This window comes from Aulonocara stuartgranti, assembly GCF_965226115.1.
Source record: "Aulonocara stuartgranti genome assembly, chromosome: 14".
Taxonomy (NCBI): domain Eukaryota; kingdom Metazoa; phylum Chordata; class Actinopteri; order Cichliformes; family Cichlidae; genus Aulonocara; species Aulonocara stuartgranti.
This window is the reverse complement of record NC_138950.1, coordinates 16575924-16597503: the sequence shown is the minus strand read 5'-3', so window position 1 is coordinate 16597503 and position 21580 is coordinate 16575924. Positions and strand designations below refer to the sequence as shown.

Genomic DNA, 21580 nt, shown 5'->3' with positions numbered 1-21580 from the left:
ACAAAAGCAAGGGAGAGGAGAGAGGCAGACAGGAAGGACCCATAGAGAGTGGTTCTTACGATTGCTCTCTGTGTACGGCCTCTTCTTCACCAACACCTACTTTATATAGTTATTTATTTATTTTCCTGCTTTCAAACCGTGTGGCTTCCTCTTATCTGAGTGTTTTTATCCTGGAGAGGGTTTATAAAACAAGCAACAAGAAACAAAACTGAGAGCGTGCAGCCAGGTTTGCAGCTTCTGGAGCCTGCAGTGAGGCACAATGGTGCAAAACGACATTGTGCTAACAGAAAGACGATGTGTCATGCTGATGTTTCGCAGAAAAGTGAGAGAAAAACTTCATTTAGTTTGTAAAGAATGAATCAGGCAGAAGCTGATGGTTACTGAGTCCTTCAGCAGCACTGCATGTACCTGGGAATGGTTATTTTTTTTGAGGTTTGGATTCTTATTTTCTATTATTTGCGTTTACTGTTTTGCGTATGAAAGCTTTGGCTTCCTGCTTTCAGATTATTCTTCATGTGATTAATTCATTTTTATTATATCATATTGGTTTCCATCTTTGGTTATTCGTACCACCTCAATTTTTCTTTGTATCGTCTTAAATTTGAGTTTTCGTGTCCATTTTGTTTCCTGTTAAACTTTGATAGTTTTCTCTGGTGTCTTGTTGCAGTTTTGACTTCCTGTGTGTCTGACTGCCTTGATTGTTTTCACCTGTTCTTAGTCACTTTCCCCTCTTGTGATTAATCCCAACTCCGTCCCCGGCAGTCTCTGTCTTAGCGTCTGTCTGGCTCCCCTCGTGTGCTGTTAGATTTTCAGATTTTGCCTTCAGCCGAGTAAAAGTCTTGCTTCCTGTTATTTTGTCTGCCTGAGTCCTGCATTCGGGTCCTCCTCACTTCACACTTCATGACAAATTTCCTCTTAACTCTCATCCAGGATTTGTGATATTTACTAAAGGACCACTTTACTCTCATATTGAACTGAGCCTCAATAAAGTCTAGGGTCGCAGACCTCTTCCTTTCTTTGTGTAACAGGTGGAGGAGCACACCTGTAGCCACTCGGTTAATTGTTTAAAAGGCTTAGTTAGCTAATATTAGCTGTTGTGTACAGCCGATAAGCATATACTTTTAGGTGTGGTTTGGGGCTAAACGTTTCTCTTTTAAAGATTTGATCACTGTGTATTTCCTATCAGTTTAACTGAATCAAATGAATTTACCTCCGTGAACTTTGAGCCAGCTGATAACACAGGGATCATGAATGTGTGCACCAAAGTTCACGATAATGAAATATCTGAGCCATTTTACTCAAAACTGCAAATGTGAATTTCATGGTGGTGTGAGAAGAAAAGTCAGGAGGCTACACACAAGTGATGGGGATCCATTATCTGGGGACCATGATTTGTTTTTACTGATTAAAGTTTATTACATTTATTGCTTCAGTTCATAATTAGAAGACAGCAGATAAAATTAGAAAGAATAGAGAAAAAATAATTCATAAAATAGTAAATAATTTAAGTAAAATAACTAAAAATACATGTTATATCCAGATATATTCGTCAGTGGAAAAACAGTCATCATATCTTTATATGGCAATTCTTCCCCAGATATCCGATCCCACATTTTCAGCATGTCGACATCCTGTTCAGTGTAGCCTTAAAAAAATCTGAGGAAACCCGGCAAGCGGAGCACAGAAGAAGTCTCGGACCTATAAAACTATATTCATGAGATGAATAGTAACCGAAGGTCACGTCTTTAAGCGCTAGAGGGGAAAAACCAAGCAAAGACCTGACCCAGGACCACTTTCTGATAACTGAAGCCTCATCAGAAATGGTCTCAGTGGAAGGGTGGCTGTCAAAGAAACTATTCTTAATTATATTATACATTATACATTATACAAGAATTGGACGGAAAATCAGTGGCAGCGGGTTTGATGGAGTGATTTTTGGTTCATGTTGCCATCAGTATATACTGAGAAGGTCAAGAGAGAGGTACAACAGTCAGAGCACACAGCCATGTCTAAAACACGGTGGAGACTGTGTCATGGTTTGGAGCTGCATTTAAGATAGTGCTGTTAAAGATCTCAACAAAACTGATGGAATTATAAACACAGAAAATTATGGTCATATTTTGAACCACCATGCAGTAACATGTGGAAAGCATCTGATGGGCAATCCCTTCATTTTTCAGCTTGACAATGAACCCAAACACACAGGCCAAGGTAGTAAAAGCAGACCTGGATAGAAGAACACAGAATGAAACACTATCAGTCATGGATTGGCCTCCCCAGAGCCCCGACCTCGATATTATTGTAGCATTGTGGGATCATCTTGACAGAGAACAGAGCAAAAAGAAAAAAGCCAATATTCAAAGAGGAGCTTTGAAAGTCTGGAGAACTATTCCTGAAGACTACTTAAAGAATTTACAGGAAAGCCTGCCTAAGAGAGTTCACTTATATACTGTATTAGCACGTTGGTTTACATGTTTTAATGAATCGCTGCACCTATTTTCCATTTTCCAAAACAAACTACAAAGAAATGAGGGCTGGCTCAAGACTTTTGCACAGCACTACAAGTACATTTCTGTTCATTCTTCAATAATTACAGCTTTACAGACATTTTTATTTCCCTGAGACACCCACGAGGCAGAACTGAGATAACCGTTAAAACTTTAACAAATCCCCAAAGGCCTTAAAAAGGTAATGAGCACTAACCTTTTTAGAAGTTATTCTGATTGATTTGGTATCTCTAATGATCCTTGTAAATATTGTGGCACCACAGCCCACACTTCCCGAGAAGAGCAGCAGCTCAGGCGGGAGCCTTCATATCAAGATAAAGAGAAACAGTTTGCGGCTGATCTGCCAGGATAAAACCGTAAACTGTGTCCTCTTCCTCGTATAAAGTCTGTATTTTCTCTGTTGATTCTTCTCTCTCGACAGCAGCTGTGCTCATCCTTCCACCTGCTCTCCTCCCCTCTTTTCTTCACGCCATCCTCCCTCCTCTCCCCCCTCAGCTGTCCTGTGGGATGTGATGATGCTCTGACAGGCTTGGCGTCTGTTCTTGGAGGTGCTGGTATTTTTGTGCCACAACGACGGGGGCTGGTACAAGAATAGTGCCGAAGTTGTAGTGTATAGTGTGGGGGTGGGGATCTGGGGAGAGCAGGGATGCTTTGAGAACTGTGAGATTTTTAAGCCATTGTATAGACAGGAGGGAGACCAGGGAGGCTTGCGTAAGTTGGCTCACTGGGTGCAAATTTAGACTGGGTTTGCTCACGCATAAATCTGATGAGCAGTACTATCTCAGTCGTCAGAGCTGCGGTATTTTAAGACGCGAGTGTATGCTGGCACGGAACGTGGGGCATATTTATTGTGTGTTTATTTACAAGTCGTGAAGAGTGACATCTGATAATTTGAGAGGCAAAGATCAGGATTTGCATCTACATTATGCACCTCTCCCCTTTCCGTTCCTCTTCCTGTTGTTGCTATTTATTTTCTAAATGGCAAACTGCTATAGATGGTTGTCCAGGTGTTTCACAGTCACTGACTCTGGCACAGAAATAATGAGGTGATGTAACATCTCACTCAGACTCCCTTTCTATTGCGCCTTCACTTCAGACAGCAAGATTAGAGCTTTCAGATGAATTTATGGATTTTTAGCTTTTCTATTTTTCACTTTTTTTATTACTTCCATGTGTAGGTGTCTGTTTGGGCAGTAAAGTTTAAATTCTCTGCTTCACAGTGTTTAGAAAAGTCTTTTTTATGTGAGGTAACTTAAGGTCGGAGAGTGCTGCAGCAGAAAGGGATTTATAGCAGGAAAAGGTTAATTTTGTGCAAAGAAACTGGAATCCAGCTGTTTTAATAAGACCAGTATTATGCGAACTGGGTGATTTCCTTAGAATGTAGTCAGTTTATTTAAATTAGTTGCCCTTTAGTCGTTAAGAGGTTATTGAAACACTTTGAATTGCACTGTTACGGAGAATAAAAAGTCAGCACCAAATCCAGCAGCTGAGTGTTGTTGAAATAATATCAAATACCTGACAACCACTTCTCATGCTATTATTTGCATGCAGGATATTGCTTTCTCTTTTTCACCTGCAGCCAATAAACTTTTTGTATAACAAACATTTTGATTTTGCACATGAGTGAACAAACAGGCTCAGTTCAGGGTCCCAAAATATGCCATGACAGGATAGCGACCATTCAGTTCAGGGTCCCGGTGCGGGGGGTGGAGCCTATCTCAGTGGTCACAGGGCAAGAGCCAGCTCCCTACAGCCAGTTTAAAATCCCCAATTAACCAAACAATTACCATTTCAATGGGTGGAAGACCACATACAAGGGCCCCAGCCATCCTGCAGCTTTGAATCAGAAACTTACTGAAGCAGTATGTGCCTTTGCTTTCAGTGTTGTGAAATGAGAATAAATCTAAAAAAAAAAAGGTCTTTTTCTGCCTCATTCATGAAAATTAAAAACTTCAAACTGGATTAAGAAGATCCTCATGTGAGGATCTGTCAAAATCTGATGATGTGAGTACATTTCTATACTTTTTTTTTACTCTGAAGACTGTGTTTTTCATTAGGTTGCTAGGAAGGTTCAGTTAGATTTTTCCATATTACAAAGTGGAGGTGAAAGAGTTTAAAATAGGTGGGGTTTAAAACAGGGTGTTTCTCAAGCTAAGTACACAAAGCTTAGACTCTCATTGTTTCTAGTTCATACTTTCTAGTTCATAGTCCGGTTCGACTGCAGAATGCAGGCTCTCGAGGACGCAAGCCTGCAGCACAATCATTCATTCAAATCAATACTCTGCTCAGCATTTTTAATTAGTTTATCATTGTAATTAATATTTAGAATAAAATTACCCTATACACTAATTATTTAAAGTGAAAGTGTAAAAATTTTCATGGCTAGATGTCAGTAGATTGACGATTACAGTCACCCGAGGTCCCTTTTCTTACCCCTCCCAATTCAAGTGTATAATCATAGCTAATAGATGCATTGCATTTGCAGCTTCATCCACTCTTGTGGGGTCATCTTGAGCTGAAGGTGACATAAAGACAAACATGTTTCAGTCAGCCATAACGGATCAGAAACCATTAAATTTAGATTTAATGGTCACATTAAATGTCAATGCTGAGTGAAAAGCGTTAACATCTATTTAATCTGTATGAGACGACAAAACTTTGTGAAAAGAGCCTGATATGGGTCAGTGAGTCAGAGAAGTGCTGCTGTTAGCTACTGTTAGCTACTGTTAGCATCTGTTAGCCTCTGTTCGCGGTTATTTGCTGCTGTTAGTGGAACTTTCTTTGGAGTGGCTGTAGCTTAAGTCTGATGCTTAGTGAATAAACTGTCATATGATGTGAGAATGTTATCAAACTGTTTATCAGAGGGAAAGTGTCAATTTTTGTAACACCTTGAGCCTAACATTAGCTGGCATAAAGTTGGCTCATAACCAACTGTTGTTGTCGTTTAGCTGGCTCTGGTCGGCTGTACTGAGATGGGAGGGTCGCATGTCTAATCTGATGACAATAAGTAAATGCGACAATATGGGGAATAAATGAACATGTTTATGTTTTTGCCTGTGTGTTTATTAAATCCAACACTACCATTTTTGCCATTTTTGGAACTAATTATGTGAGTTTACAGTCTGTGGTGGAGATCGGTCAAAGAATCCTGAACTGAAAAATATGGGAGGATCCAACAATGGCAAAGATTGTGGTAGAAATTTAACTTACAGGTGGAAATGCTTTTAAAAAAAATATTTTGAGGCAAAGTCAGCAAAGATTTTAATCTGTTTCCAGATTTGGCTGGTGGCTTTATATCCATGTATATGTATATGTTCTAGTGACTACTGAATGAAAGGTAATTTTAATAAATGCTTCTAAATAACTGCTAATATAATTTCAAGACTGCTGTCAAGTGCAAAGACATGCTTCTAGAAGGAATTTGGTAAAATATGAAGATGAAAAAGTAAGCTCAAAATGTACATGTAAAGAAAAATATTGTATTCCATAATGTTCTTTTAGTTTTATTTATTTATTTATTTATTTTAAATCAGGCTGGTAAATGAAGACTACAGTAAGTTTTGAACTAACTCTTGCTTTTCATTAAACTCCAGCATAATAAAATATTTTGCAACAGAATTTGTGAACAATGCAAATGTACATCAATCGCTGTGTCTTTTTTTGATACACAACTGAATGTCTTGCTTTTTTCTCAGCAGCGTGCTTTCTTTCTAGTCTATCTGACGTTCTTCAGAGTGGAGATCATGGCCAGAACTCAGCACTGCATTTAAAAAAAACATCAGTTTTCTCCAAGAAACCCTTCAGACTGGAATTCTGTCATTTTTGTACATACTTTTCAGTAAGAATTTTAGTTTTTTTTGTAGAATATTTAGAAGCGGCAAAAGGAATTAAATAATGTAAATGTAGAGTGTGTACATATGGGATCATTCAAGCCAAATTTAGTTGGTTAGAGAAGTTATTTTTACATCGCAGCAAACTCTACATAGGTGTCGGTATGTGACAACAACCGTAACTAACACACAAAACAAGACAAAAATGAAAACAGCGTTTACTACGTGTGCACAGGGGAGGGGAGAAAAACTGCTTTCGTCAGCTGTTTATGCCTGCAATACTCAAATGTCCCGCAACTATAACACTTTGAAATTCTATTCATGATTGGAATACCGTGACACTGCTGCACTTTGTGTTGAACTTGTCTGTATACTCATCATACGGAAATGTGGTTTTACGCAGCTCGTAATCATTTACACGGTTTACATAAAGGTTTTTGGTTAGTTGTCAAATATGTTCAGGCATAGCACTGACCTGAAGGAGGAAAGATAAACATGTTCCTATATGTTTTTATGACTTTTGTAATAAAACTAGATGCACAGAGAGAGAAACTAGAGCCAAAAAGAGCACAATGTAGGATTTTTAAGATGGACAGATAAACAGTGAATCTGAAGGTGATGCTGAACGTTCCTACAAATGTTTCAGCAGTTGACAAACAGATGCACTCCTGGAAACTGCCGAGGAGATGGGGTGAATGAGGGGGAGGGAGCATGCAGAGGAGACGGATACGGTGAGGAGCAGAAGAGCAAAAGGAAAAGGGTGAGGAGCAGAGGGTGAGCAGTGTGTGGGCAGAGAGGGCCGGCGAGGTGAGGGTGATGACGGGGACACATGCAGGTTTGTATCTTCCTGACGTGTGAAGTGTACACACAGTCCTCTCTTCTGCCCCCATATCTTTTCTCTCTCACTATGTATTGGATCCCACCCTCCATCAATCCCTCTTCCTCACCCACTCACTCCCTTTATTCCTACCTATTACTGGTCCCTGAAAAAAAAAATAGGGCAGCCATTATGTAAGGAAGAGAGAAGAAGTGGGGAGGGGGGTAGACTGTGAGCTGAGGGAAAAAAACAGGGTGAAACAAAGCATTCTGGATAGAAACAAGCAATCACCGTGAGAATGAGTAGGGGGAATAATGAAGTTGGCATGCGAGCTCTTCGTGCAGGTAGAAAGACGTGTTCAGATTCACAAAAACAATAGGGGACGGGAAAAACAATTAAAACCACAGCATAACAAGTAAACGTCCTCCATAGAAAAGGGTCCAATTAGGAGAGCCTGTTAGTGTTAAATATACATAGGCAGTAATTTGCTTTTGCAGACTTATTACAGCACTAAGGAGGCTACTGGGTTACAAATGTTGCAGTTTCTGTAACATACTTATAGGTTTCATCATATTAAAGGTGACAGTCAGCACTTGAACACGTTTGGATTCGTTTCAAACCAAGCAAACCTGTCTAAATAAAATCTGCAGTCTCCTCCAGTGTGATGTCTCTACTTAAGAGGACATTTTGACATGCAAATGCAGTAAAAGCGCAGTCGTGAATAATAAAATTAATGATGGTTGAATTCGATTTCGCCGGTTCAGTTTTATTGTCGTCTCATTGTGCTGCACGCTGGCTCGCTATCACAGCCTCACAGCTTAGCGCGACTTGTGTTTTTACTACAATGTCAAAGTGTGTGCTGCGAGAAAGAAAGTGGACACATATGTAGGGAATGTTGAGTTTACATGGAAAAAAATTCTACGTTTAATGACTCAGCGCTGGCTTTAACAACAGCATTTAAGCACTGTGTTGAGGCACACAGAGTTACTTTCCACCTCTGATCTCATCATCTCTCTCTCTCTCTCACCCGCTTGCTCTTGTCCCTCCCTCTTTCTGGCACTTTGCCTCTCTGACTGGCAGCGAGCCTGTTGAAAGTAGGCTAGGATTGACGCGCTGCTTGTGTCTGAGTCACAGAGAGCTGTGGAATACTGAAACCCACTGATTGCATTTAACTTTAGGCATCCGACTCCCATGCAGTGCATGATACAATAGAGCCATCCACTCTTGTTTCTGTGCCTCAATGCTGACGTTTATGGCTGCACTTACAAGCAGAAAAAAAGAAAAAAGATTGGTCTGATGCCGTGTACAATTGCACAGATGGTTATTTAGAGGCATTTTCATCACAACGGAAAAAGTAATGTCACTCAGAACATAGTACGGCAACAGTAAAGAGACATTATCCTTGTTGTCGTTGCAAAACAGTGGTTTAGGATGGCGTGCCAAATAAAATAAAAATACAAAAAAAACAAAGGATAAAGAAAAAAACCTAAAATTTTTACATTTTCTGCCATGTTACATTAACTTCTCCCTCACACATAGCTCGCAAGCATCTCTTTAATTTATGCTTCATCATTAAGTGCTGTCAAGGCCCTGTTTTCAGGAGGTCAGCAGTGCCATGGTCAACCATAGCCCTACTTACCTGCTTAACATAGAGGAAAACAACTATATGAAGCCTGATACCACCAAGCCAGATAAAATTAAATGACGTGAAAAATTTTTTGCCTCAGAAGAGTCTGCAACCAAGGTTGTGACGCATGCACAGTCGAATGTTTTACCTTCTCCACATACCGCTCTAAATCATCCCTGTGCGTGTGTGCCGTGTAAACTCGCGAGCTTGTTACTTGTCTAATGAGCCACAAGGATTACACCATATAAACACAAGTGCACGGACATAAACAGGACAAAGGCGAGCGGCGGCGGAGATGGGAACGAGAAAGACTGGAAAAGATGCGAGTGTAAATAATCTAACTGGCTCTCCACACACGGATGTCAAGGAGGTCATGGGAATTTTCCTATTCAGTGAGCATTAACTTCATGATACAAACTGTTCATTGTGGGCTCCCTGTGGGATTATATTGTCTAATCTAAACCAAAAAACTGTGGCTGTAACATCTGCAGAAAATCAGGCACTAGTTTACCAGCAAATGTGAAGTAAAACAAAAGCCAAACAAATGTAGCGAAGACAAATCAGACACAAGCAGAGCCTGAAAAACAACATGAATACTACAGAGAGTCCAGGGAAGGTGGAGGATAACACTGAGGCAATCTTTGGCTCCTCGCAACGAGGACAACGAGTTCGTACCTCTGCTCGTAAGATACACACAAAACAGTCAGCTGTGATTAGCGGAGAAATCTCTACAAATCTTAATCATTTACTCCATTCTTTGCATGCCATCACTGAAAGAATAAACCAGCTAGTACGCAAGCCAAAGGGTGTGTGGAGGTGCAAAATAACATGACTGCTACACCACTATAAATCAAACACCAAAGTTTGCCTTAAGTCCTCTCCTTAAACTTAGGATTTATTGCAAGCATTTGGTATCAATCCATATCGTGTAGTCCTGAGTGCATTCATGATTTTTTCACTAAAAACTGCCATGACAATAAAGAAAATCTGTTAAATATCTGAAAACAGGCAGGCAGGAAACTCGTGCATCTTTGCAGAAATAAAAGTTCAAAAGTTTATGGTTTCATCTTGATTCAAATATTAATAAATTCAGGGCTCTGCGTTTTTAATTTCACCTCAAGTGCTTCAGCTAATGCAGTATACACAGGCCATGTTTACATAGGTGTGGAGGGAGACAGTAAACTTTGCCAAGAAAGAATTACTGCTGGATTTAGACGATACGAGTTTTCAAGCAGCTACAGAGGCCTGAACCACCACTTTAAAGATCATGTAAGAATGAGCTTTGAGGGGGTTTTGACCTGAAAGACAAAACAGTCCTCGTCGCAGTTTAATTTTTGCTGTACCGATCGAGCCGAAACACAGAATACAGCAAAGATGAGGAAGGAAACTGTAGAGTGGCCGAAAGAAGAGCTGTGGCATAAGAGTATGAGACGCTTTGGTTGGCTGGGGGGGGAGAAATCTGATCAAATTTCTCTCGGTTAGGTGGGGGAAGCCTGTGAGAGTTATGCAATGTTGTTGGGATATGGAGCCAGAAAGGGGTGTAAACAACACCGCTCTCAAGTGGGACAGGCCTAATCGTTGCCTAGTAACAAGTATTTTGGGCCAGACCAAGCAAACATGGCCCGCCTTCCAAAAGGAAACAGGGGCTGGCCTCATGAGCACAGTGCAAGTTAGTGACTTCCCGAAAATACGCTAAGAGACAGGGGCAAGCAAAACAAAGCACGTCAGGGGCATTAGACAACACCAACCACTTTCTATTTTTTCATTTTTACCTAGCTTGGCAGGAGTCTAGACCACCGCAAGTTGTAAACACACAAACTTGCGATGAAGTAAACAGTCTGGAGGGAGGATTGCAGTCTAGAAACTCCACACCATCTCTGACTAAAGTCTAGCCGTGACTAACTATTTAGGCCCATGGAGCCTATGAAGAAACTTGTGAAAAAACTTCAGCATTAGGTTTACAACCTTTACAAATGCAACCCTACTTGATGATTAGTACACTTGGCAAAGCAAATTCCTGCTGCTCACTGATAAAGTGTTGCTGTTTTAATTATAATCTATATGATCCAAGCAACTTATTGACACTGAGTAGATCACCTTTAATTCACTGGAATGAAAGTTAATGACCTGTTTCACAACATTATAATTAATGCATAATTAATCACTTCTGCAGGTACAGGAGTAATTACTGCCCACCTTTTGTGTAACAGTTAATGTGTTTATTGCACGAAATAAGAACTGAGGCCATACCAACTGCATATTTAACGACACAGCGACTAGCGCATGGAGTCGGGAATTTTACCGGCGACTGCTTGGACGGTATGACAGCTAGTTTAGTGATGTTGAACCTGTAACTGCCTGAGGGTAGTTCAGGCAGCACAGGGTGGAAAAGGAAGATTAAAAAAAACGGTCGTTAACGGTTAAAAGTGCGCTGAAACAACAACAGTCGCCGCACTGCTCTCTGCTCCTCTCCGCTGCTGCCACTGTTCTCTGTGCAGAAAGAATCCGGAAGCCATATTGTGTGCGGCTGCTGTCTTGTCACCCATAGCCGGTTGCCACGGAAACCGGTTGCTAAGCGGCATAACAAAAAAGACCAAATTTATACGTGCTTGCGTCAGATGCAACGGCGTATCCATGGCGACGCAACGCTACACACGTTCAGCAAACCCGTGTACAGCACATGGCCCCTGCCTCTTTTAGCACACCGTGTCTCTTTTTAACCGCTTGTTTTAGAGATTATTAAAAGTAAACACGTCTTCTTCTGTCGCTGGGAAGCATGTCTGTATTTTTAATCGGACTAGATATATGTTGTGTTAAAATAGCGGAAGCTATGTTAGTCGGCAGTGATTGGTTTCCCCGTGAATGTGGGCTGCCTTTCCTGCGTTATCAGCAATTCACCTTAATAATTCCCCATCAGGAACAATTCGCATCGACGGAGTTAGTCATCCCGGTTCAGCCGCACGGCACCGGTAGCGGCAGTCCGGATGGGACACAGCGTCCTCCGTGGATCCTCGTCTCTGACGTTGTTGCGGCGCTGACTAATAACTTGTTATCCCCAACTCTTCCCTTTTTGCTCACGCCTTTTCACACACCGACTGTATTGCCGTAGCCCTCTCGCAGCAGCAAGCCCGCCCAGTGACACTGTGTGACATCACGAACACAAAACGTAGGCCTTGTATTTCACATTTTCATTCATGATTTGACACCCCATGTTCTCGCATTTGGCCCTTGGAGCGACCCTCCTCCCCCCAAGCCAATGCCAAACTCCCACCTGCCACATTCCCACTGCTGTCCGCATGTAGGCTTTAATAATGAATCACTTTTGTGCTCGTCCCGGTGATGTTTGCAATGACAGGCGCAGATTTCCGTCACTGCTGCCCACTGTACATGTCAGAATAACACTGCTGTTTACCAACTAATGTTTATTTTTCCTTTTTTTTTCTTCAGGAGGAGGAGGAGGAGAGGGGTGTGAATAAGACCGATGTTCTGACACTCTCTGAGTGCTCTCTGACTGTCCTGCCCACACTCAAATCCATAACAGATTAGGTGTATACATTTTTAAAAGTCGTAAAACCTCGCTTGGCGTCGTACCTGCCCTCGGGTTTAAGGAGTGTTCAGGCACAGAAGAAAAGGAGGCTTTCCTTTCATTAAAACATTAGGCTCACAAGCACAGAGGACTCCCGAGGGCGTGTCCTGAGAAACTTTTCAGCAGGATTTCCCTCGCATGTTGACGGGATTCCGTCCTGAGCTGCGTATTGCATAACTTAATCCATTGTTTTTCTTCTGGTGTTTTCCAGGTTACGTATTATATTGTAAATAAAGAAAATAAATGAAATAAATAAATAAAGGTTACTTATCTATCCCAGTTACAATATCTACAGAATATATATTATAGGTTTATCCGATATATAGCAGACTAATAACAATTACAATTGGGTAAATGTGCCACTGATTTCAACGTAACAAACCTTCACATTATAGGAATATTATGTATTGCTATGACTAAATAAATGTCCCAATCAAAACACACGCAAACAGAGTCCTAAATAGATACTTTCCATATTTATCACCCCCGAGCTTCTTAAAATTTCCTCTCAGAAATTGTCAGACGGTGAGAAATATCTCATGCCCGTGATATGACCAAAAAAAAAAAGAAGAAAGTCTATTATTATCCGTCGACGAGGTGAGATTCTGGTCCATTTCAGTGGCAGAGGGAATCCCTCAACGTCACCAAGGATACCAAACACAACATCAGGCACAAATATGGTCATGTACGTCAGCGGAACTCCGAGGCGGGACTAGACCGTTGAAATGTCTTGCTTCTACTCTGGGCTTCATTCATAAGACAAGATCTGCTACTGTGCACCGTAATATAGCAAGCGTCCTCCGGCGTTCCGTGAGCGGACTTTATGGATGTATATTTGCACGTTTGATAAGGTCGGATAACGGAGAGCACTGAGAGGATTTACCGCTGAACCGGGGAGGACTTCTTCGCAGATTGAACTGGTAGACCTTCCTCCCCCGTCTAAAAGCGGGGAACTGGATTAAGAGTCTTCATGCAACTTTTTTGGAAAGAGACCAAGAGCGTTTCACCGGGGAATAACAAGAAGACTTACATAGGTAAGAAACGCTTACTTTTTGTGGCTGTGAGCGCAAACGGTTTGAGAGCAAAAGTCTCTTTTTGAAAGCGCACTATTTTACAGTAGGTCGGGAGCATCTGTTCGCTTCAGACGGCTTCATAGGAGATGCTTAAAGACAGTTTTCCCTGCTGACACCGGTTTAAACGCATAAAACACGCTGCTGCAGGCCACTTATTAACCGCCTGCCATCATTTATGAGAGAACAGCCTAATTTAAAGCAAGCGCCAGCTGGCTTGTGTTAAGTGCACCGAGTTTAACATCAGTCATTCTCTCATTACAGTACCTCTCCTCCTTTAGTAATCTTCTCGTGTGTGCCGCTGCCCTGCCGCTGCAGGTGACATCGCTCTCTCTCCGGTACCTGCAGGTGTCGCGTTCTCTTTCGGCCCCCCCGGGGAGATGTACCAAGGATTTCCCGGCGACCCAGACAGCGGTTCCCGTGGAAGCTCGTCTCCATCTATAGAGTCCCAGTACCTTTCCTCCGTGGACTCCTTCGGGAGCCCGCCGACCACCAGTGCTCCACAGGTAAGTTCCAGTCAGCAGACTGGAAATGTAATGAAAACAAAAGTCGAAGAGCGTTTTTACCTCAGATTGTTTATTCGTTTAAAAATGCAATATGACTGACACGCGATCACTGGGTATGAACCTGTCATTTAATTATGATATGTGCTTTTGCTTAAACACACTCTGCATGGTGTGTCAGTTGTATAAATATACAGAATATAAACGTAGTTATGGCTTATGAAGCAGTGGGCTCTGTCACCGCTAACAGAAGACCGACTACACCAAGTCAGCACATTTGGTGTATCCGGTCTTTCTGCAGTCAGAACTTAAATGACCGGGATGACTGGATGTAAATTCAACGTCTGTGTGTTGACTGTAGCCCCGGTGGCGGCGTTGACAACGTGCTCAGCGCGGTTGACAGCGCTCTGGAACTCTCCGACGTAAGTGCCGCAGCCCCGCCCCTTTGCCCCGCTTCTCTCCTTCCACTCGCTCCGCTCTCCTCTCGCCGTGACGTAAATGCCCGTTCTATTTTGGAGTGCTACGTCGCGTTGCCAAGGGGAACACCGGGGGTGTGAGGGAGGAGGAGGAAGGAGGCGGGAGAGACGCCGTTTAGAGAAAAACGATTGGTGGAGGCGGTCGCTCTCAGAGCCGTCGGTCCAAACGTCTGAACGCGCTTTCAAATGAATATTAATGAACGGCGATACTCCCCCGAGTATGAAATATAAAATACCAGCGACAGATTTGAGCTTTCCACGACTATTTTTAGACATGGGCGCAGAGGAAAACTTAATAGCCCGTCTTTTTTATTTTAACAATAAAAACACCTACAGTCGTAAATTTCAAGTTTTTTTGTTGTTTTTTTTGCTTAAAGTTAAACAAAACATCCTTGAACACCCTTTTAATTCAAATTCTCTATATAATGAGAAATCCAAGGCTGCTACCTTAACACGTTTTGGCTCCTACCTTTACAACAAATAGCATTTCTCCACTCTTAGGTAAATCCCACGGAAAAGGTGGTTAAATGAATATCAAGAAATGGAAACAAGTCAGAAACTGGGTCTAGGTAATATAGGCCTACAACAGGGGTGTAAAACAGAAGACCCAAGTGCCAGAAGTGGCCACAAAAGTTTTTAATCTGGCCCACTTGACAGCTTTGGAAAATGTGAAGGAGTGCATAAATTTTAGATTTTCTGCTGTATTTTTTTTTCATAGGTTTTATGGCTTTTGTACTTCTCCCACGGCTATTTATACTTCACCAAAGTAGTAACAGATAAACAGCTAAATGGCAGAATGTTCCTGTTTTTTCACTGTCTACTATAGAAATGCATGATTTATAAAGTAAGTTTACAATAGAAAAAATAAATAAATAAAAAGAGGACATTCTGTCTGTCAACTAACAAACATTTCCAGCTTTATAATTGCAGGACAGTCTGCGCAATGAGCTAACAGAACTTCTTCCTTAATTTTACAGATTTATTTCTTACAATTTAAGCCCCAAGTGGAATTTCTCTATCATCTAGAAAAACTGAGTCATATCATCTAAAACTGCACTTGTTTTTCTTATATTAAAATATTTCAGGGGTTTAATGTATGATTAAATGTCTGTGGGCTGCATGTGGCCCACAATGTGAAATGAGTTTGATACCCCTGGCGTAAAATGTCTGATCACTAAGGAGTCTTAAAACTGTATCACGTCAGGTAGCCTAAACCTTTCTTTATGTAATTGTTAACATAATGGGTCCAGGCATATTAAATTATTAATGTTGATATTCTTCTTTCTGTTTGTGGCAGCCTAGCATGACTTTCCTAGTATATGATAAATACTAGTATCTCTTCAGCTGTTGTTTTATACATTCAGCCACATTCGGAGCAGAGGGTTTTTCACACCTTGTTGTAGTTTATCTACAGTCAGATGAGAATAGCAAACAGATACAAATAGTTTTAGGTGAAATCTGAATTTAAATCATTTTACACTTTAAAGCAGATCTTTATTGCAGCTGATGAGAATTTCAGTGCATGTTTGTACTAAATGTATCCGGTTTGCTACAGTGATCGGACTGATGCACAGATCCCAGCTTTTTTTTCTGGTTTTTCTGTATCTGTCTGTATTTTTTTGCTGCTCTACCTGATCTGAGCTCTGGTCCATAAAACTTAATTGTCGACATCTCCTCCTCAGGAGTGTGTGTCAGCAAGTGCTGGCTTGAGCATTGTGGGCAGCGGGCCAGGGACAAGTGGTGGAGGTGAGATGCCCGGTTCATTCGTGCCAACCGTCACTGCCATCACCACCAGTCAGGACCTGCAGTGGATGGTACAGCCAACCCTCATCTCATCCCAGGCTTCTGGACAGAGTGGCTCCACCGGGACCACGACCATGACCCAACCAGCTTCACTGGTTGATCCGTTTGACATGCCAGGCCCGAGTTATTCCTCGGGATCTGGATTCACCCCACCGAGTTCAGACACTCCAGGGCCAGCAGCTGGCCCTGTCCGTCAGTCCAGAGCCCGAACTCGGCGTACACGAGAAGAGTCTGTGAGTGAAGATGGAGATGTTGGTGTGTTAGTAAGTTTGCGTGCTTGAATGGTTTGTCTGTTGACCCTCGCATGTTATACATGCACTGCAGGTATATTGTTTACGAGGAAGCCAGTAAAGGTAATAACGCTGTGTCTGTAATGTTAAGCAGTGGTGTGTGCTAACACTAATGGGTGGGTGGGTAATTAATTGGTGTATTTGGTGTTTGCTTTGGTATTTTCTCATTTGCACAAACCTAATAAACGGCAGAAGGCTAGTTCACTGTTCAGGCACAAGCAACTTTTATCTGTCAGCTGTGATTAAATGTAGCTTTATTTGGTGTTTTTAAGCTAAATTAGTCAATTAAAATAGCCAGTGTTTTTTTTTAAGCTAATCTGTATTCTTCCTTATCTTAGCTAACACCCGAGGAAGAAGAAAAGAGACGTGTTCGTCGAGAGAGGAACAAGCTGGCTGCTGCCAAATGCCGAAATCGCAGACGAGAACTTACAGACAGACTGCAGTCGGTGAGCCTGGCCCTGTTCTTGCTTTCAGAGCGAATGTTGATGATAATTGCATATTTTATGTTACCTCCCATAGCATCGTGTGGTGGGGTAATAAATGCTTGCATGTGTGTACAAGAGAGAGGATTATGGTAATGGGTGTTTAGCTGCAGCGAAGACAATTACAGTCCTCAAAAGAGACTATTGTACTTTTGGTAGTTAAGGCCTAATTAACATACTCTTCTATAAGCCACCTTGCATATACGGCTGTAGGGGAAGCAGGGAGGTATTTCTACTGGAATAAACACAAAGAAGATTGGCATACCTAACACTCCTTTCTTCTATCTACTGCACATCTTCTTCCCATTTCACCCACCTTTGCCTTGTTCCCGTCTCCTTCTCCCCCATTTTTTCTTTCATCCTCTGTACCAACCCACAGGAGACAGACGTACTGGAGGAAGCAAAGGCAGAACTGGAGGCAGAGATCTCAGAGCTACAGAAGGAGAAAGAGCGCTTGGAGTTTGTGCTGGTGGCTCACCAGGCAAACTGTAAGATCCCATACCAGGACCAGCCTCAGCAGGGCTCAGCACAGCTGCCTCCAGTGCAGTCCCAGCTGCCTCCCCAGGCCTTACAACCGCCTGTCTCCATTGTGGGCTTGACTGTGAAGGAAGACTCTTTCTATCTGCCTCCTGCCTACACAGCCCATCCTGCCTCCACACAGTCCCAGCCTCCGGTTCAACAGCAGCAGCAAGTCCAGCAGCAGCCTCAGCCTGGAATAATGCAGGAGGTAGAGTTCTCTAGTTCTTTTTATGGCTCAAGCGAGCCAGCACCTGGTGGGCCATGCCTTATGGTCAACGACAGTGGTGGTGGTGGTGTTAACCATGACGATGCGGCCATTGGCAGCTACAACACCTCATACACATCTTCATTTGTGTTCACCTACCCAGAGGGAGCCTGCGGGGTCAGTGCCAACCAGCGGAACAGCAGTAGCGAGCAGTCGTCCGATTCTCTGAACTCGCCTTCTCTGCTGGCGCTCTGACTGACCGACAGACACACGCATACACATGTTAACACACACGCACATTATTCTCGCTGGAAGTAGAGGCTGAAGTACACGCACAGTACCGATCAGCCTCACCGATTGAGAAAAAAAATAACAACAAAAACAACCAATGGTTTACATCTGATTGGATTATGAGTTTACACATTCTGAAATGTATCCTAATTAAGAGCCATACAAATAGTTGCACATTAGGTCTAACCTTTAACATTCACTATATTTTAGTTTTCTATTACACTCGCAACTGGACATTATGGGTGAATAAAACTGGGTTACGAAAACTGAGTCCAAGTTGCCAATCTTAAGTTCTGTGGCTTAACAGATTAATTCACAGTGAATTCTCTTAAGCTTGTACTCTGACTGAGTAAGAAACAACACGATCACTCCGACAAGCACAAGCGCCCCTAACTTGTTCCCTCTGTCGGTTGCCCCTCTTCCAGTGCTCCCATCCTTTTCCATGCTTTTCTTCCTCTCGCTGAATGTATTTGTGCAAATCTGAAATAGGGACGAAGGACGCTCTGTTCAGGTTTTCTTCTCGTGGGAGACAGGCTGCTGATCTCTCGCTCACCTCTAACTGTTCATCTGCTCGACTTCCCTCTGCTTCTTCATTTGCTGTTTGGACTTGGCAAGTTAAGGATCTGAGTGTCACAGCCCGCCACTAAATCTTGTGCTTTTTCCTTCTCTCGTTTTTTCTTTTTCTTTTTTTTTAACAAAAAAACCACAAAAAAAAAAAATCTTCTGACATCTGCCTACCTGCTGTGCGACCCATCTCTACCCATCTCTGTTTTCTCCTCTTCTGTCTCTTTCTCCTTCTCTCTGAAGTCTTCGACCCCCGAGAGCCCGAAGACACCCTCCAGCCCTTGGGACCTTGAGTGAAAGCCGGCTCAACTAACATGCCCCCCTTTGAACCCTGTCATACAAGGACATGGACGCAAGCCCAACCAAACGGAAGAGTCTTTTCTTGGAGCACGTTGCTCAAATCCTTACAGTGAACAGCAGCTAAATACTCTGAACACGCACACAGACGCATAATTGATGAACAAACACATGCAAAAAAAAAAAAAATGCAAGATGGATGCCACTGTCTTCTGCTGAGCCATTTTTCATGTTGTTCACACAATGAAGATTAGACACACCAGTTGTGAGGATATAGAGAGACTTAAGGAATTAAGGAAGCAAGCAGGAAAGGCTCTGAGGGAGTCCGGATAGAGGATGGCTTTCATTTTAACGACGGATTTTTGTGACCAAAAGTTTTAAAAAAAGGAAACAAAACAAAACAACAACAGAAAAAAAGAATAAAAAAACAAATAAAACACACAGAAAAAAAATCTTCTCTTGCCAACTGTGTGGAAGGGTGACCTCAGTAAAAACACCTCCATACCACAGAGCCTCATCGCCCTGGGCCGACATGCGTATATTCACGCCATCGCTTTCAGCAACTGAAGATGTTTGCTGCAGCGCACCAGCTCAGAGTTTTGCTCACACTCATTCAGATGTGAACCGATGCCTTTATTTAGAGGAGAGACTTTTTCTTTTTTCTTTTTTTTTCTTTTTTGGGGATAGTGATTCAGACAACCTCTAAACATTGGGCTCAGTGGTCTCTGTACCTCCTCTGTTCTCTAACGGGGATGAGGCGGAGGTGCGTTTATTGTGAGTGCGTCCACTCTGAGGCACCTGGCCCGTTTATTTCTTTCTTTATTGAGGTTGACGGGGCCAGTGAGCACAAAAGCAAGACCTGGAAACGAAAGGGGAGAACGTGTGGGCTGTTGTTTTGGAGTAAAGCGTCCTTTCCTTTGCCTGTGAATTTGTAAATTTTTTTTCCCTGTATGTTTGAGTAAGAACCGTTATATATTTTAATGTTTATATTTGTTTGTGTGTTTAATTGTTTTGCATTGACCTCCGCTTTCTCCTGTACTGTTAGCGTTTATTATTATTTTTGTATGTTTTGTCATTTTAAGTGGGAGATTTCTTCACAAATGTTCCTATTATATCTGCATACTTATTGTTTCATTATCTTATTGTATTTTTTTTCATTTGGCAACTTTGGAGGCATGCTGTGCACTACGAGGAAAAAAAATTTAAGTCCATACCCATCTACATAGTTAAAGGTAACATGTATATATATAAAAGTATATATACCATGATGTATGAATGTCTGTAGATCTAAATGGGATATTTTTGTCAATGAAGAAGAAGATAAAATAGTAAAATCAATATTTTTCTAAATGAACAAACATATATATATATATATATTATAAAGTACTGCCCTGTCCCTCAACATGAAGCACGATGTCACTGCCTCTGTCAATGTGTATTTATGTTTTATAAACGATATAAAGCACTATCCGAGTTACATTAAATGTATGTTTATAATGACAATGATGTTAGAAGGTTGTGGTAATGCCTTTGTTTTGTTTGTGTTTTCCTCTGTGAGGTCTGTCCCAAAGCTACTGACACCTTAACGCCACTTGCTCCTTAGCAGAAAACGAGGGGGAAAAAAGTGATTGAATGTCAATGCGCATATTAAAAGTGTAAGTGTTCAGATGAAAACGTGATGATTAAACTGTTTGATTTGTAAGGCCAAAGTATTTCACACCCAGTGTAAACATGCCACTCAGTGGCGTTCGCATTTCCGATAAAAAGTGTTTGAAGCATAACTGCAGCCTTGATTGATGGGCGTCATCATGTTAAAGCTGATCCACTGGTATACTCGACAATACATGTTGCCTGTCTGAGATTAAAAAAAAAAAACAACCAAAAATCAATTGTTGTTATTGCTGGATGAGAAGCTTTATTTTTCAACTAATAAACATGTTTATTCCAAAAAGAAAAGAAATTGCTGGTTTAATGGTATAAATCTTTGCTAAATAGTGGCTCTGGGTGGTCAGAAAATGGGCAGACCTCATGTTTTTTTTGTTTTGTTTTTTAAATGTTGTATAAGGACTGTGTTTGTACAGATGTTGGAGATGCCTTTTTGATCTCTATCCAAATGCAAATGTGATGAGAATATGTTCTGGTGTCAGAATGAGCATAAAACATATTCAATAGTTCTCATGTATATAGATTTTTGTGGTGCTACTTATACTAGACTACAATGATGAGACCGTTGAGCGGTGGAAAAGTCACCGAAGGTCCAGACAAATGAAAACGCTGGTTGTCTCATCAGAATTTTGTATTCTGAACGAAAGCTGATAACAGTGAATTCGATGCAGCTGAAGCTCTGAATACTCAGTAATAGTTTAATATCAACTGCCTGTTCCATCTCCAAGTGTGGAAAAATAGATCTCAGAGGGCCCTTGTACTGTACCTGCATTCCACACTTACATCTCTGATCATCACACAACATATTAGACTCATTCTTTAATGAAATTTGTTTGCTTTGGATTTAATTGAAATCGTTTTTATTTTTCCTTTGATAATTGTGAGGTTACAATAACAAATGGGTTGCTCGTAAATTGGAAAAGGTGACACAAAAGGACGAGAAGAAATATCCAGCTGTGCGATGGCTATGTTAGCATTAACTGAAAACAAAAAAGAGTTTTCTTATTTTTCTATGATGAGGTGAATGTTTCTATGTATTTCTATTTTT

The 21580-nt window shown here is 41.6% G+C and overlaps 1 protein-coding gene across 7 annotated transcripts; it reads left to right on the top strand.

Moving 5' to 3' along the window:
• Window positions 1–13095: 13095 nt before the first annotated feature.
• fosb (FBJ murine osteosarcoma viral oncogene homolog B) lies at window positions 13096–21041 on the top strand. Of its 7 annotated transcripts, none has more exons than XM_082503431.1 (6): window positions 13108–13401; window positions 13756–13943; window positions 16099–16482; window positions 16848–16955; window positions 17371–17718; window positions 18814–21041. In XM_082503431.1, the coding sequence occupies exons 1-6, from the start codon at window positions 13338–13340 to the stop codon at window positions 18865–18867; spliced, it is 1146 nt and encodes a 381-aa protein (XP_082359557.1). In that variant the 5' UTR covers window positions 13108–13337; the 3' UTR covers window positions 18868–21041. The 7 variants fall into 7 exon arrangements, with proteins under 7 accessions (XP_082359553.1, XP_082359557.1, XP_082359556.1 ...); XM_082503430.1 differs by having other exon boundaries at window positions 17879–21041; XM_082503427.1 differs by having other exon boundaries at window positions 13096–13401; window positions 16099–16452; window positions 17371–21041.
• Window positions 21042–21580: the final 539 nt, after the last annotated feature.